The sequence below is a fragment of the Hoplias malabaricus genome, chromosome 15, assembly GCF_029633855.1.
Source record: "Hoplias malabaricus isolate fHopMal1 chromosome 15, fHopMal1.hap1, whole genome shotgun sequence".
In the NCBI taxonomy this organism is placed as follows: Eukaryota; Metazoa; Chordata; class Actinopteri; order Characiformes; family Erythrinidae; genus Hoplias; species Hoplias malabaricus.
The window spans coordinates 24,063,002-24,079,011 of NC_089814.1; the positions used below are offsets into that span (position 1 = coordinate 24,063,002).

The 16,010-nt window shown below is 39.6% G+C and overlaps 1 protein-coding gene across 1 annotated transcript; it reads right to left on the bottom strand.

Annotated features, from left to right (window-relative positions):
- Positions 1-6,172: 6,172 nt before the first annotated feature.
- Positions 6,173-9,097, bottom strand: rpl37 (ribosomal protein L37). Its single transcript, XM_066646359.1, has 4 exons — positions 9,025-9,097; positions 7,881-8,016; positions 6,544-6,628; positions 6,173-6,272 (listed from the first exon to the last, which is right to left on the bottom strand). Exons 1-4 carry the CDS (start codon positions 9,025-9,027, stop codon positions 6,203-6,205), a joined length of 294 nt encoding a protein of 97 aa, XP_066502456.1. The 5' UTR covers positions 9,028-9,097; the 3' UTR covers positions 6,173-6,202.
- Positions 9,098-16,010: the final 6,913 nt, after the last annotated feature.

A 16,010-nucleotide genomic window follows, 5' to 3' on the forward strand; every position in this document is an offset into this window, starting at 1 on the left:
TGTTAAGACAAGATGACGCTGCTTCAGCATCCTAGCGTCGCGTGCAGGAGGGAGGTGTGTGTGTGTGTGTGTAGGGCGGGGGATGCGCATCATCGCTGCGCTGTAGCAGCAATGCAGCGCTCTACTTGCTCTCAGCATGTATTTTTCTTTTTTTTTTTTTTTTTTTTTTTTTATTTACACACTCTTATTCAGGCCATATTTTTTCCCGAACCAGTAGTCATTCTTCCACATCCATATTCAGGCTTTGTAGCTACGTTTGTAAAATTTCAACACCCGTATTTAGGCTATTAATATGTACACACTCGTAAATACACACACACACACACACACACACACATCCGTATTCGCCTTATTTGAATTTCCAACACCGCATTCAATTTATTTTTCTTCTAATTTTAATTTCCGCACCCATATGCGACCTAATTTTTAATATCAACACTTGTATTAAGGTTATTTTTTATTCCCACACCCGCATTCAGACTTTCCCTAATTTCCACAAACGTATTTAGGCTTTTTGTTTCCACACTCTTAGACAGTATTTTTTTTTTAATTTTTTTTTTTTAATTTCCAAACCAATATTCAGACTATTGTTTTATTTCCCATCCATTTTTATGCCTAGATTTTATTTCACACCCGCATTCAGGTTATTTATCTTCTAATTTCCACACACAAATTCGATTGTTTTCCCTACTTAGTGGAACCCTTACACCAAGTCCGACGTGTTTTGGTCTGAATGACCCTGGAAGAGGAAGAAGAAATGTATTCATTGCTTAGGAGTGATACTGCAATTAAATCTACAGAACAACATGGGGAGTTCAATACTGCTTCCATAGGCCACTGGGTAGTTTTAAAAATCACATCCGTTTATTCCTTGCAAAAATATATTTAAAAAAAAATCATACTGAATAGGCCTTAAAGGAACACTAGGTAAGATGTGTTTTTTTTTTCTCCTTGGGCTCCCCCTAGTGTAAATCACATTTACAGCACTGTCCTGAAACCAGTAGGATGGGGGGCAAGTTTTCTACCCTCCTCCAAAATGTACAGTGTAGTTTCTGCAGTGCGGAGTTGTAGCAACAGTGGCTCGCTTCTCTCTATCACAGCTCAATGGAGCAGCACAGATATTTTGAAACTGTAATTTTTAGTTAAAAATGTTACACAGAGTTCCTTTAAAACTGAAATAGAACAGGTTCAGTTCAAAATTTGATGCAGTGTCGCAGTCCCTTAGTTTGGGATTTGGTGTAAAAGACACCATTGATGTAACTCAGGTTACTTTCACTTTGTTCCTTTCCTTCCACCGGTATTTAGGACGCTTTTCTCCAGCAGTAAGAATGATTAAAAAAAATGTATTGTATCCTGTTTTAATTTTGTTTTTAACAGTCTGTTGATAGCTAATGTGTGCTAGCTTGGCCTGCTATGCTGATGACCCCCATAGTTAATAGCTCAGGATAAAAATAAGCCAATCCATGTAGGGCCATATAGAAATCCCAGCAATGTTCATCCTGGGATAAATACTGGCATATTGATGCTCCTTAAGGTTCAGTGATGGGAGTCAGAATAGGTTAAACACAGAGCTAATATAGACAGCCCTCCTGGGTCCCACTAGCCCTGTACCAACCAAGGAGTTGATACTGTGGCATACACACAAACCCACAAGTGGTCTCTATGTGGTGGTCTCCACGTGATTGTGGGGAGCTGTGGGGGCAGGCCTATGGAAAGCTGTTCCCATGGCACATCCTCTTCCCTCAGTTATAAAGGCACCGTTCGTTGCTCTTGAGCAGTAGTTTTGTGCTTGTTTCAGTATAGCATACACCCTAGAAGACCAGTCTCTACAAATTATCTACTCTGGAGTCAGAATTAGGATGCAGAGCAATAAGAAAAGAGACAAGGTGCGACTGGACAAGCTAGTCAGGCAAATAGGCTCAGTGGTCAGTGTGGAGCTGGACATGATGGTCATCCATTACACACCACCATCATGGAAAAGAGGAGCAAGTTCAGTGGCAGGTAGCTGTCACAGAGCTGCCCTACAGAATCCTTAGTCTCCAGAGTCAGCACTTCAACACTTCCCAGAGGTGGTCAATAGGACTGAGTGTCCACATCATGAATTATAGACAATATAAAAATATGTAATGTTTTGAAACATATAGTTACATAATGCAGTCTCTCCCTTTTTCTGTTCCGTCACCTGTGCAAATGACTCTCAACATCAGAAGCTTAACGCAGTAACATAATCAGATATTAAATGCAGAACACACATTCAGAACAAATGATTCAATGTAATTTCATTTTATGCATTTTATGTTTTTGTAGAGTCTCTATTTCCTAAAGGTTTTTTCTTTTTGTCATTTTTGCTCCCTGAAAACAAATGGTGCATAGCAGCTGTTATACATGCTATAGTTCTCAACAATGTATAGTTTATAATGTAATATACGTAATTGTAACAATCAATAGGGCGGCACGGTGGCGCAGCAGGTAGTGTTGCAGTCACACAGCTCCAGGGGCCTGGAAGTTTTGGGTTCGATTCCTGCTCCGGGTGTCTGTGAGGAAGTTGGTGTGTTCTCCCCGTGTCTGTGTGGGTTTCCTCCAGGTGCTCCAGTTTCTTCCCATAGTCTAAAACACACGTTGGTAGGTGGATTGGTGACTCAAAAGTGTGTGTGTTGCCCTGTGAAGGACTGGCGCCCCCTCCAGGGTGTATTCCCGCTTTGCACCCAATGATTCCAGGTAGGCTCTGGACCCACCGCAACACTGAACTGCATAAGCGGTTACAGATAATGAATGAATGAATAACTATCAATAGGGTGACTGTCTGTGAGGAGGTTGGTGTGTTCTCCGCATGGGTTTCCTCAAGGTGCTCCGGTTTCCTCCCATGGTCATTGTCCAAAAACATACGTGGGTAGGTGGATTGGTGACACAAGTGTCTGTAGGTGTGAGTGAATGTGTGAGTTTGTGTCACCCTGTGAAGGACTGGCGTGTGTGTGGTGTATTCCTGCCTTGCACTCAGTGATTCTGGGTAGATTCCAGACCCACCACGATCAATGAATGAATGAATGAATAACTATCAATGAGGTCAATAAGGTTAAAGGATATAAAGCAATGTTATCAAATACTGTCATAGAGTGCAATGAAATTATGATTCCAATTATGAAAATTATTAATCCAGTTTCATAATTAGAAACATTGAAACAAAGGTGGGTTCCATAGTGGTTAATGGTGAAAAAAGACAATGGGTTGGTATATTTACAAAATCATGTAGGATGCTTAGATATTATTTGGACTAAACATTATATTAATTATTTTTACCACATACAGAAATTATGTTATTCTGATTGAATGTTTGCTTGGGTTGGAGGCATTTCCACCTTAACTGATCTGAAACAACAAAAATTATACAATATCACCCACCTATAGAGCAGGAATAGAGCTATCCTCATTTCAGTTAATGCTTTTCAATTTTTGGAGTTCTCTCCGTTGTGTAAAACCACTCTATTCTTTCTGTAATGAGCAAAGAGAGAGAGAAAACTATCATACTGGATCGAGCCAGTTTGTTTTTCATTATTTTACATACAGTAGGGCTTTAGTGAAACACATTACACTGGTTTCCAACACACAGGCTTCGAGCTTACAGTCATGAACTACACCTTTAGGCCCACCCTAAGTGAAAGCAAGTTTTTTAAAATATTTTTATTTGTGGATTAACATAAAATGAATCTGAAAACTTCAGTGTACATACCTGACAACCTTAATTTTTTAGCAGTGTATATCTAAATGAAGCTAATGTGTTAACCTTCAGATTAGCTTTGTATGCTACCTCATAAAACTAATTTCTCCATGACTTCCACCAGGAAAACAGCATGTGTCGCTTTTTAATACACAAATCAAATCATTAATCTCTAACTTGACATAAGGTAAATGTACTCACCAAATACACTGCAGAAAATAGCAAATGTGACAATTTTAGAGGTGTCCCAGTATTACAAAAAATGTTCCATGTCAGGTCCCCTGACACTGCCTGTGCATATGTGGGGTAAACATTGGCAAATGCGATTGGGGTTTAATTGTTATGGAATTAGTCATTACACAAACAAAGTGTTGTGTTGATTAAAATAATGAGTACCACAAAACATGTATCTGTTTGTCTTTAAAGCTAAGTGGGCATAAATGTCACATGGGCTTTATGGGTTGCCCTTTATTTTTGCACCTTCATGCTTAGGTCCGTGTTCCATTTATAATCCATCGGTACTATTGAGCAATATTCTGTATCTATGTCTAGGTAAAGTGCCACTTTTACTTTATTCCACACTGTATATTTTTAAAATGCTTACATGAAATTCTACAGTGTGGGTTTATCTTATGTTGGCTGCTAACGATTCATAGGATTTAATAAATCAGTAATCTACCTACTTTAGGGTCAAGTAAAGCCACTCAAATCAACACTGGGCTGTAGCAATAAGGTTATTTTGTGATTAGCCCATTTCTGACTGGACCGAGACACTACCAATGCCAAATACCAGCTTAAAATGGACAAACGCCCTTTTTTCTGGTGTTGGACCAGAGGACAACTCTAGAGGACGAAATGGAATTTAAATGTCTCATGCTTTTAATCCCAAAGTCTTTAAAAACTTCACACTTGTAACTCTATTCACTCGTATACATAGATTACTGGGGGATATTAGGTATACCAGGGTAGTATTCCACAAAGCAGTATCAATTTAGGAATTACAGGTGCTGGTCATAAAATTAGAATATCCTGAAAAAATTGATTTATTACAGTAATTCCATTTAAAAAGTGAAACTTGTATATTATACTCATTCATTACACACAGACTGATATATTTCAAGTGTTATTTAGAATATTGTGAAAAAGTGGTGCCATACTCTAATCAACTAATTAACTCAAAACAGCTGCAAAGGCCTTTAATGGTCTCTCAGTCTAGTTCTGTAGGCTACACAATCATGGGGAAGACTGCTGACTTGAGGCTGGCTGTTCACAGAGCTGTGTCCAAGCACATTAATAGAGAGGCGAAGAGAAGGAAAAGATGTGGTAGAAAAAAGTTTACAAGCGATAGGGATAACTGCACCCCGGAGAGGATGGTGAAACTAAACCCATTCAAAAATGTGGGGGAGATTCACAAAGACTGGACTGCAGCTGGAGTCAGTGCTTCAAGAACCACCACACACAGACGTATGCAAGACATGGGTTTCAGCTGTCGCATTCCTTGTGTCAAGCCACTCTTGAACAAGAGACAGTGTCAGAGGCGTCTCGCCTGGGCTAAAGACAAAAAGGACTGGACTACCGCTGAGTCTGAAGTTATGTTCTCTGATGAAAGTAAATTTTGCATTTCCTTTGTAAATCAAGGTCTCAGGGTGTGGAGGAAGAGAGGAAAGGCACAGAATCCACATTGCTTGAGGTCCAGTATAAAGTTTTTAGTCAGTGACAGTTTGGGGTGCCATGTCATCTGCTGGAGCTGCTCCACTGTTTTCTGAGGTTCAAGGTCTACGCAGCTCTCTACCAGGAAGCTTTAGAGCACTTTATGGAGATGCAGGACTTGGTACCTGCACACAGTGCCAAAGCTGCCAGTATCTGGTTTAAGGACCATGGTATCCCTTTTCTTAATTGGTCAGCAAACTTGCCTGACTCTAACCCCATAGGTCTTCTATTGTGAGGAGGGAGATGAAGTACACCAGAGCCAAAAACACAGAAGAGCTGAAGGCCACTATCGGAGCAACCTAGGCTGTCATGGCACCTGAGCAGTGCCACAGACTGATCCGACTCCATGCCATGCACAGTATTGAGTGCTGTACATGCTCATAATTTTCATGTTCATACTTTAGTTGGCCAGCATTTCCAAATGTCCTTTTTTGTCCTATTGGTCTTTAATATTATAATTTTCTGAGATATTGAATTTGGGGCTTGTCAGTTTTAATAAATTACAAGGAAAAACACTTGAAATGTATCAATCTGAGTGTAATGTACAAGTATAATATACAGGTTTCACTTTTTAAATGAAATTACTGAAATCATTTTTTCATATTCTAATTTTATGACAAGCACCTGTACATTACATGCACATTAAGAATATTTATCTCCTGCTAAACCTGACTCAAAGCACTGGAATACATTTTTAGTAAAGAGTCAAACATTAAAACCGCAAGAACGTGGCAGAGACAACAGCAATGTTGTTGACATGTTTATTAGAAACATTGTTTATGAAGAGCTGGATGCAGCTACAGCCGCCCGCCTGGGTTTTGGGACTGTTCCCTCACGGAATCCATTCCTGAAACACAAATAATTGGATTAACACACAGCTAGGAGAGAGCTAACCCACCAGAGACCAATGGTGGGAATTCTAGTTTTACACTGGAGGTTCCCAGCAATACATTCCAGTGATCCGAGTGAAATCATCCCAATTTCTGTACTAAAGACTTCTAGAATTATAATACACATCTGATTTTGTCTGAACGTCAATGATTGGCATGCCACCAAGATTTCATTCAAAGGTTGGTGATGCATATGCACCACTGTCAACGCTTGAAAGGCAAACTCACCTGAATCTGCGGAACACAACTTTCATGTGTCTCATGCGGCCAGTTCCAGTGGTGCTGCGCCTCTTGGCCTTAGCGCTCCAGTTGTCTAAATACAAAAACAACAAAATTTTAATATGGTCCAAACTATATAAAAAAAAAAAAAGCAGCTGTTCAGGCTGCGTTATTCCCAATGTCTCCAACACCAAGCACAAAAATCCTGAACAAATGGCTCACAGGTTTTCATTAGCCCCCAGGAACACATTTTGAAATTTTGATTTTTTTTGTATAAGTCTAAATGTGGGTGTTATGTGAAACATTTAGCCACGTTTATAAAAAATGAAACATGATAAATCTCTCCTCAAAAATGACCAGATCTCAGAACGGTGTGGGCGTGTTTCAGTATGCTAATGACAGTGACTGACAGCTGTCTATCACTGGAGAACAGAATGCTGTTTATGTTACCATGGCAACCCAGCCTCAAGACAGCAGTTACAGTGTTTTTTCTCTAAACTGCAGTTGTCATTTAACAAAAGATGCACAATAAAGCAGCACAGGCTGGTAAACTTGCATTATACAGCCATTCATGCACAAACCTGCCAACTTCTTGTGCTTTTGGTGTTGTTTTGTGTGATTATTTTTAAAAATAATTATACGAATGGGATAACTCCGTGTCTCTCCAAATTGATGCTTTCCCCCACTGCTACTATGCTACACAACAGGCTGAGTGTTGCTGTTATCCCCACTGCTACTTTGCTCTGCACACCGGTCCAGTGTGACCACTATCTCCACTGTACAGCCAACCGAGTGGGTTTTTCTTCCCTGCTGCCACTCTGCTCTATGTACTGGCCAGGTTGTTCTCTCCAATGCTACCCTGTTATACACACCAACTAAGTGTTGCTGCTATCGCCGCTGTACTCAGAAGTAATCCATTTACATCATTATACAAAAAAAGAAAATTCAAAATGGGCTCCCAGTGGCTCCAAGAAACCAGCAACATGTTCCCTCAGGGGAAATATGGGAGAATGTCACTGAGATCAGACTTAAACATCCCTTGAGTACATTTTGCTATGATCCAAACTGCTGTTCAACAAATCTGTGCACTGTCATTCAATGGTCCATGGGGTTAATCATGGGATAGCATTTTACTCCCTGCTCCACTGCCAAAATAGTTCTCAAATTGGTTATTAGTTCCATGTTGATCCACATTTTTGTTGCTCTATCGCACTGTTTTTGGAAATGACACTCAAGTGCCCTGAAGATCATGAGCTAAAACAGCAACTCGTTTATACGGTATAGAAAATTAAAATCCATATCCAAAATCGCATTCACAACAGTAGCAACATGCCTGAGATACTCACACTTTCTCTTGCGCTTGGCAGGGTAGCCGCACTTTCCGCAGGTGGATTTCTGCAGGTGGTACGCTTTAGAGCCACATCTGCGGCACAGTGTGTGCGTCTTGTTGCGGCGCTTACCGAAAGACGACGTTCCTTTCGTCTGAAAGAAAGAAAAAAAAACAGTCAATCTTAATTTACAGCGGTATATTTTATGATCACAATCTTTCTGGCATTGGAGACACCAGAGAAAATGAGCTGTGCCAAAATTAAGTCAAATAAACTAATTCTGACAGCAAACTAAAAGGACATTGAAGTTCCCCAGATATGACTCTACTTAGAATTATAAAATGTGACTCAAAATATTTAAGCATTTGGTTTCATCCATCAAACCACTTAACTTTTTAAATCTTAATAAAAATAACCAGCCCAACACCATCACTAACCCAACACCACTGGAACGATGTATTACAGCCACCATATACAGTTCAGAAGATGCATATTTTTCTAGCTCAAAAATAAGATGGCTCTTTATTAATCTCATAATATTTCAGCACATCTTCAAACGTACCAAATGGTTTTACATGAGAATTTTTTACACCTGCATTTAAATTTTTCTGCTACTTATCTTTCCACCGTTTGTAGTACAAGGAATCCCAACTACTAATTGCCATAAGCAGTACAGGACCTAGAGATAACGTTTTTGCTTAAGGTAGTTAAACCTGCTCTTTACTCACTAGCTTTCGAATTTTCCGATCCACCTTAAATTGTGCATGAGTCACATTTAACTACGGAGCGACTTAAGGTGGAACTGAATTTGGAAGCCGAAACAGGCGAGCAAAATTAAAACAGGAGCTAAATAAGCATATACATACATTTTCATGCCACTATATTAAGGCATTAGAAGTGATAAACGAAATATAATGAGAGTAATGACTTAGTTAAATGTATACTTTCCGGAAACCTATCAGGGTATTTTACGGTGTTGGAATTGTGGCGACCATCACTACACAAAATATAATTCTTTTCATATTTCTTAATCCTTCTCAATACGCACAGAACTCGAGCCCTGGTGAATTTAATAAGCGGAATCGCTGGTGAAGCGAAGATATTTACTCGTATAAAAGTAGATGTTTGAGGATTAGTGAGAGTAGCACAGACGAACACTCACCATCTTTCTCGAGTAGAGATCAGAAAGAGGCCGGAAACCGGGGCGGCGACAGAATAAAAGCTCCGGCCGGAAAAACAAATTCTCATTGAAAGTGCAAAAACTTTTCTAAAATTAAATTATAAAATAATTTCTACATAAAACATGGATTATAAAGGTAGACATAAATGTAATTTTCATAATTTTAGGAAATGCAAAATTAAAAGGCGTTTAAAATAAAATGTAAAAAAACACAAAATGTTCATTTTTAATGCAAATAATATTATATAATAAGAAATATTTGAGAATTTATATTGGGTCAATCGTCATAAAGTTATACACGCGCGCGCACAAAGTATGTGTAAAAAAAAACATATAACATAATATATATTGTTACTGTAAACAAGTATCATTGTTTAACTAGTCGTGTTAAGTAAAGATAAAACTTTCAAAAGACTAAACATTATGTAAAATAATATTAAAAAGTGAAGGAAAATTCGCATTAGTTTCCTTAGTCTGAATTGAGGTCTGAATTGGGAGTCACTAACCAGTTTAATAATTGTATTGAAGATGCTTAAACTTGGTTTGGTGGAGAGAGAGAGATTATACCGCTCTGAATATCATTTCAGTTTGTCGTATATCATCACCTTGTGTCGCAAGGGGGCGCCACTACACCAGTAGGATTTTTTGTCTCATTCACTACAGATTAATGCTCATTGTATTACACACGTGGTCTAGGGATGGAGGGTTTAAGAATATATTTCGGTTAATTGCTCAAGGGATGATTTTAAAAGTGCACTTAAATGACTTTTTCTACAAGTAAATTGCTGTCCCTGAAACTTAGGCTCTATAATGATATTATATAAGTGGACATTCATATTCTGTCCAGGTTTGAGAATGGAACTCGGAAGACACTGATGAGCTACTCCCAGTGATGCCAGGCCTCATAGCCCTTTGGCAGTGACATCACCATCATGCACCATGCCAATCCACACAAAGTCTTAGTAAAGCTGTAAAACTGTGAGGGAATAACTTTATGTGAGCTGTGAAAAGATTTCAGGAGAAAACAATTGTACAGTGAGTTTCAGCAATTTCCCTTGAGATGTAGCTGAATTGAGAAATCCTTTTTTTGTGGAATATACACCAGACCTTTCTTGGTCATTAGGGGTCTCTGTAGTTTTGAATACGTTTATCAGTATAAACCATAATCTCATCTATTCTCCACAGGAAGACTTGAACTTAATGGTCATTTAAACTGGAAATTAAATAAAGGAAGTGTGTTTTCTCTGACATTTGCACAGTGTTGTATCAAGCAGTATATAGGGTTATAACACTACTGAAATGCCTGTTTAAGCAGGCACCTTGGCGCAAAACGTAGTGCTCTGAGTCCTAGGGTTGTGGGCCCTAGCCCCACTCCGGGTGACTGTATGAACAGTTTGATGTGCTCTCACCATATTCCCGTGTGATCTGGTTTCCTCCCTCAGTCCTAAAACACACAGAGGGGAGATGGACTACCTACTCAAAAGAAGCTGAGCTAAGCTGCATTTCTCGGCTGCTACATCATAGAAAGCTGTTCGATTGTGAAACATTTGTGTACAACCTAAAAAAGCATTTAGAGCGATTTCGAGCACACAGCTAATGCATCCTTCATGGCCCACAGTTACCCAGAACTCTCTGCTTACATACCACGCCGTGGAAAACAAATAGGACATGGTGGGAAACAGAGCTTCAGGAGGTTCAGGAGCAAAAAATTTATTTTAAAATATGTGTTTCACGTGTATTACTTAATCCTCCTTACACTGTAATGTATAAAATGATTGATTAATTAAAATATTTGTTGGTATACAATATTTAATCATTAATATGTCATGCTAAGTTTATTAGCATATTACCATACCGTATAGCAAACATTTTGTTTAGATAATATTTAATAACCATTTTGTCTTTGTTGTGTCCATATGGAAGTGGTCACATCTTGCACTGCCCCACAGTCTCCAGTAGTGTTGCACAGTATACTGATACTAGAAAAGTATCTCAATACTTTGCCATTAAAAACAGTACAATACCCCCTATATTGAGTACCGATACTTTAAGAAGTGTTTTAAAATAAGAGCGGTATTTTCAATGAGTGCCGCAGAGGGTAGTATGCGTCCATAGCGATTTGCCTCTTCTCCCTCTCAATGATTTTACCACTAGTTTTAGCGACTTTTCAGACCTTCTAGTAAGTTATTTTTAAAAAATCATAACTAGCACCAGCGACTTTCTGTATAAACCTTAGCTACGTTTTATAGAACAGAATTGCCATTAGCACAACTCGTAAGAACACCGGGACTGACCGTGACCGGGAGAGACAAACTTCTCTCCGGGGCTGCTCACGACATGACTCGTCTGCTCTAGATACAGAGCAGAACTGTTGGTCCACACGGCAGCTCTCTCGGATCAGAATGAGCTGCGAATGTGCAAAAAGGGCTTCCTTTTATTCATTCATTCATTATCTGTAACCGCTTATCCAGTTCAGGGTCGCGGTGGGTCCAGAGCCTACCTGGAATCATTGGGTGCAAGGTGGGAATACACCCTGGAGGGGGCGCCAGTTCTTCACAGGGCAACACACACATTCACTCACACCTACAGACACTTTTGAGTCGCCAATCCACCTACCAACGTGTGTTTTTGGACTGTGGGAGGAAACCCACGCGGACACAGGGAGAACACACCAAACTCCTCACAGACAGTCACCCGGAGTGGGAATCGAACCCACAACCTCCAAGCCCCTGGAGCTGTGTGACTGCAACACTGCCTGCTGCACCACCGTGCCGCCCTGCTTCCTTTTATGTTGAATTTATTCCTTTTTCTGAACTGCTGAACTGAGATCCCAAAATTGATTGGGGCATTCAGCTTTATTCAAACAGTGAACAAGTCTTATGAATGTATGACACGGGACCGAAGGCACGCCTGGACCCAGAAATGGTGAAACGTCATAAGTGGGATCACATTGAGATATTTTGGCAGTCTCCAGTGGTATTGCTCCGTCCTGTCTGCATTCGTAAGCTTTCAGAAAATGTGCAAATTACATATGAAATGAACGTAGAGTACGGACAGAAGGCTCCGTATTTAACGCTGAGCATAAATGAGCCTTTAGACTGTTCAATTTGTGTGACCTAGCTAAGAAGGAGTCTTCATAAGACAGTTCTACCGAGGTCACACACTACCTCAACCTAGGCTTTGGAACGCACCAAATTTGAATGTGTGATGCAATGGACTGGCGCCCCTACCAAGATGTGTTCCTGCCTTGTGCGGGTAGGCTCCACTTTGGACTCACCACAACCCTGGACTAGATAAGTGGTTACAGACAATGGATAGACCGAACTTCAGTTTATAGAGGTGAGACTATGTCTGTTTTTGCTGCATGTATTTCCCTTTAGGCCAGAGTATCATTAGGAAGCAGTGCTGCTCGAGCACTGAAGGTTATCTGTGTGTGTGTTTGTTCACTTTTTAATTGCTGTGATCTTTCATGAACACATCCCCAAGACACACGGTGTTTATTGGCAATATAACTTGAACAACAGAACAAACAGAAGCACCCAAACACTGGTAATTTCTCCTGATGCTCTGTGTGTGCATGTTATGACAGCAGGAGGCATCTTAAACCAGCAGGACGCTGCTCACAGGGCTCTGATAGAGCATACAGGAAATAACTTTATACTCTAATAAAAAACCAAGCACTCAGAAAAACCCACTTAATCACACACAGTCACATATATGCATGCAGAAAGACAAGTCCACAAGTTTTTCTAAATTTCTTTGTGGTGGTGAATAGAACCAAGTGTCTCAGTGTCTAAAACACAAATGCAGTAATTTATTTCCTCTCCACCACTAGCAGTCAAGTCCACCAGTTTAACATAGAATGATGATAATTATATTGGAAAATCTAAACAAATGAAATGTCTTGGGATTTTAAACTTGTAAATAAAAATAAGCCAACCAACATTCCGTCAAAATTGTTCTGACATGGCAGAAACATCACAGGGGAATCTGAGATGACAGATCTACTGTATATCAGTCCAAGATCAGGAGAGAATCTGAAGTTAATCAGACACAAGCCCCTAAGTTTACAAACATCTGCTGATGACTCATAACATCCAGTGGTTTCTAAAATGCAGCCGATACAGTATGATTCACTCAAACCTTTTACAGAGAGTGTAGGGCAGCTGGAAGCAGCAGCAATCCTCAATTTAGTTCCATTGCGATTTCTGTCTCTTCTTGCTGGGGAAAAAGGTGGAGATAGTGGGTTTAGCAGGGAATGATGATTGGTCAGTCAGTCTGCACTAACCATATGTATTGTGGTATTAATGGACAGCTCCATCTGCCATTGCTCTGCCACTGGCATCATTATATTTTTGCCATTGTACAACTGAGGTTAGCTGAGAAGCTAGCAGTTAGCAAGCTTGCTGGATATCCTGCCTACTGTAAACAGTTAAAATGTTGAAGTATAAATAATTTTCATGGTTTATGTCTGTGTATGTGTGTGTGCATGTATTATTGAATTAAACCTGGTTTTTGGAATGCATAGTTTCATTCACTTTAAATTGGTGTATGGTCATATTTTCTCTATTCTCCATTCTGCATTTTGCTGAAATGTAGGGATTTTTTTCCCTTTAATAAAACAGACAGCCACAAATTCCCAGCATTACGTAAACACACAGTGAGCGCCGTCTTGGTTTTTATTACACCCCAAGGTAAATATATGATGTGATAAACACACACATAGAAACCGATATCTCCCCATGCGAAAATGCGTTTTTTGGTGAAATCTGTATCTAAAGTCTCTCTCTCTCTCTCTCTCTCTCTCTCTCTCTCTATGGCAGCCTCGTCTGAGGAATCTCCAATGGACTCTCATTTGTTGGAGAAACAGGGTGGAGATTCAAGCTCCTTGAGCTGGATGAGAGACTGGAGTGTTTTGACTCTGAAGGACATTATGTATTCTTGTTTGGTTTGGGTTTTGAACATGGGGTGTGCTGATCAGGCAATGTAATGGTGTGGCGATGGTGTGTTTGTGTGTGTGTGTGTTTAACGTTTATTATGTGGACTAAGGTTTTGTTAAATTGATATTTTTTGGTTAATTGTTAAATAAAGTGAGTTTAAATCTCTCTCTCTCTCTCTCTCTCTCTCTCTCTCTCTTTCTCTCTCTCTCTCTCTCTCTCTCTCTCTCTCTCTCTCTCTCTCTCTCTCTCTCTCTCTCTCTCTATGTGTGTGTGTATATCTGAAAAGCCAGATGTACCCTGTCTGCCAGGTACAGTTCCTGGGATTTAGGGTGAACAGAAAACACAATGATACTTAAGATCTCTGGGCTATGGTGGTCCATAAAGTTTGATAAATTTCTTCAATAAACTATTATAGCTCATAATAAGTTAGAATGTTATATATTATACGTAAAATAATTAAAAATACACATTACTCATTTGTTGTATATTATTTTTATATTATTAGAACAGTGGTTTGGCTTTATAAACCTTAACAATCTTAAATCTTTTTAGATGATCATTTCCCTAACTGTACCACTTCCACTACGTTTTTCTTACTGTACCTCTAAGATTAATTTACGTTGATTGATTACCTCTATTCTATTTAGACTGCCTTGTTTATTTCAAAGAGCTGTCCAGAAGGCTCTGAGTGGTGCAAACTGGGTCTAAGCACTTCCCCTTTCTTCAGAATATTTGCAAGTTTGAACCCTGGAGGCACAATTGGCTGCTGGGTGGTTGGGATGGCACTCACTTTCCACAACTTCTCTGTTCACAGTGCTAGCTAGTGTGGGTGTCTGTCAGTTGATGGGACATATCTGTGCATTAAGCTGTTTAGTATTGTTGGATTACAGGCAGTAAATAAAGAAGTGGTGGGTCGTTCTCAAGAGTCTCATAGGAAGCATGTGCTCTGTGTGCACTTATATGAGACTCCTTGAAGGGGGCAGTTGGATAAATAAATAAAATAAAGCTGTAAAATCAGTCCAGGTTTATAATCATGTCCAAGGTAAGGGATGTAGCTTATTTGCCAAACAATGGACAGACAAATTATGTTAATGCATTGTTTTCTTAGTGACATTATGCATTCAAATGGGACTGTTTTTTATATCTTAAAGGGAACATCTATGGTTGTGGGGATATGCAGCTCTAAGCACAGCGTCTTTTAAGGTGGAGTGATATGTTTGAACTTGAGTTGTTTAGTTTTGTAGCACTTTCGGTAATGCAGTTAGCTGTCTCACAAGTTTGGAGACATTTCCACCTAAAGTGATCTGAAACAGCAGAAATAAGTCAATGTTACCCACATATGGACCAGTAATAGAGAAATCCTCATTTTGGTTTGAGCTTTTCAATGTTTGCACTCCTCTCCGTTGTCTAAAACAACTACAGAAGAGAGAGAGAGAGAGAGAGAGAGAGAGAGAGAGAGAGAGAGAGAGAGAGAGAGAGAGAGAGACGATTCATTGAAGAAATGAATCAAACTTTATCGACCACCGTGGCCCAGAGATCTTAAGTATCTTTGTGTTTTCTGTTCACCCTGAATCCCAGGAACTGTACCTGGCAGACAGGGTACATCTGGCTTTTCAGATCCCACAAACAGACAAGAGAGCTAGCAAATGATGAGGAAAGGTCTGCTGATTTTTTTTCAAAGTGTTTTCTTTTATTATAATCGTGAACTACGCTGTAGGGGGCGCCAGTCCTTCACGGGGCAACACGTACACACACATACACTACCTAATGCATCATTGCAGTAGTAAAAACAGAGAACTCCAAATGAGTAATACAATCACAATACCATTTGAAGTGCTACAGCTTAACATTAACGGTCAGAACAAATAAAACCCACAGTTCTGCTAAGTGCAGCAGATTTACTGCCATCGTTTTTCAGTTTGTTTTTTTTATAAGAACTCTGCAAAGGGCTTTTAATTTGAAATGAAATATACAAGAAGGTGAGGTGTGATGATACCAACTATGGTGTCCAGCTCTACAGTATGTTTT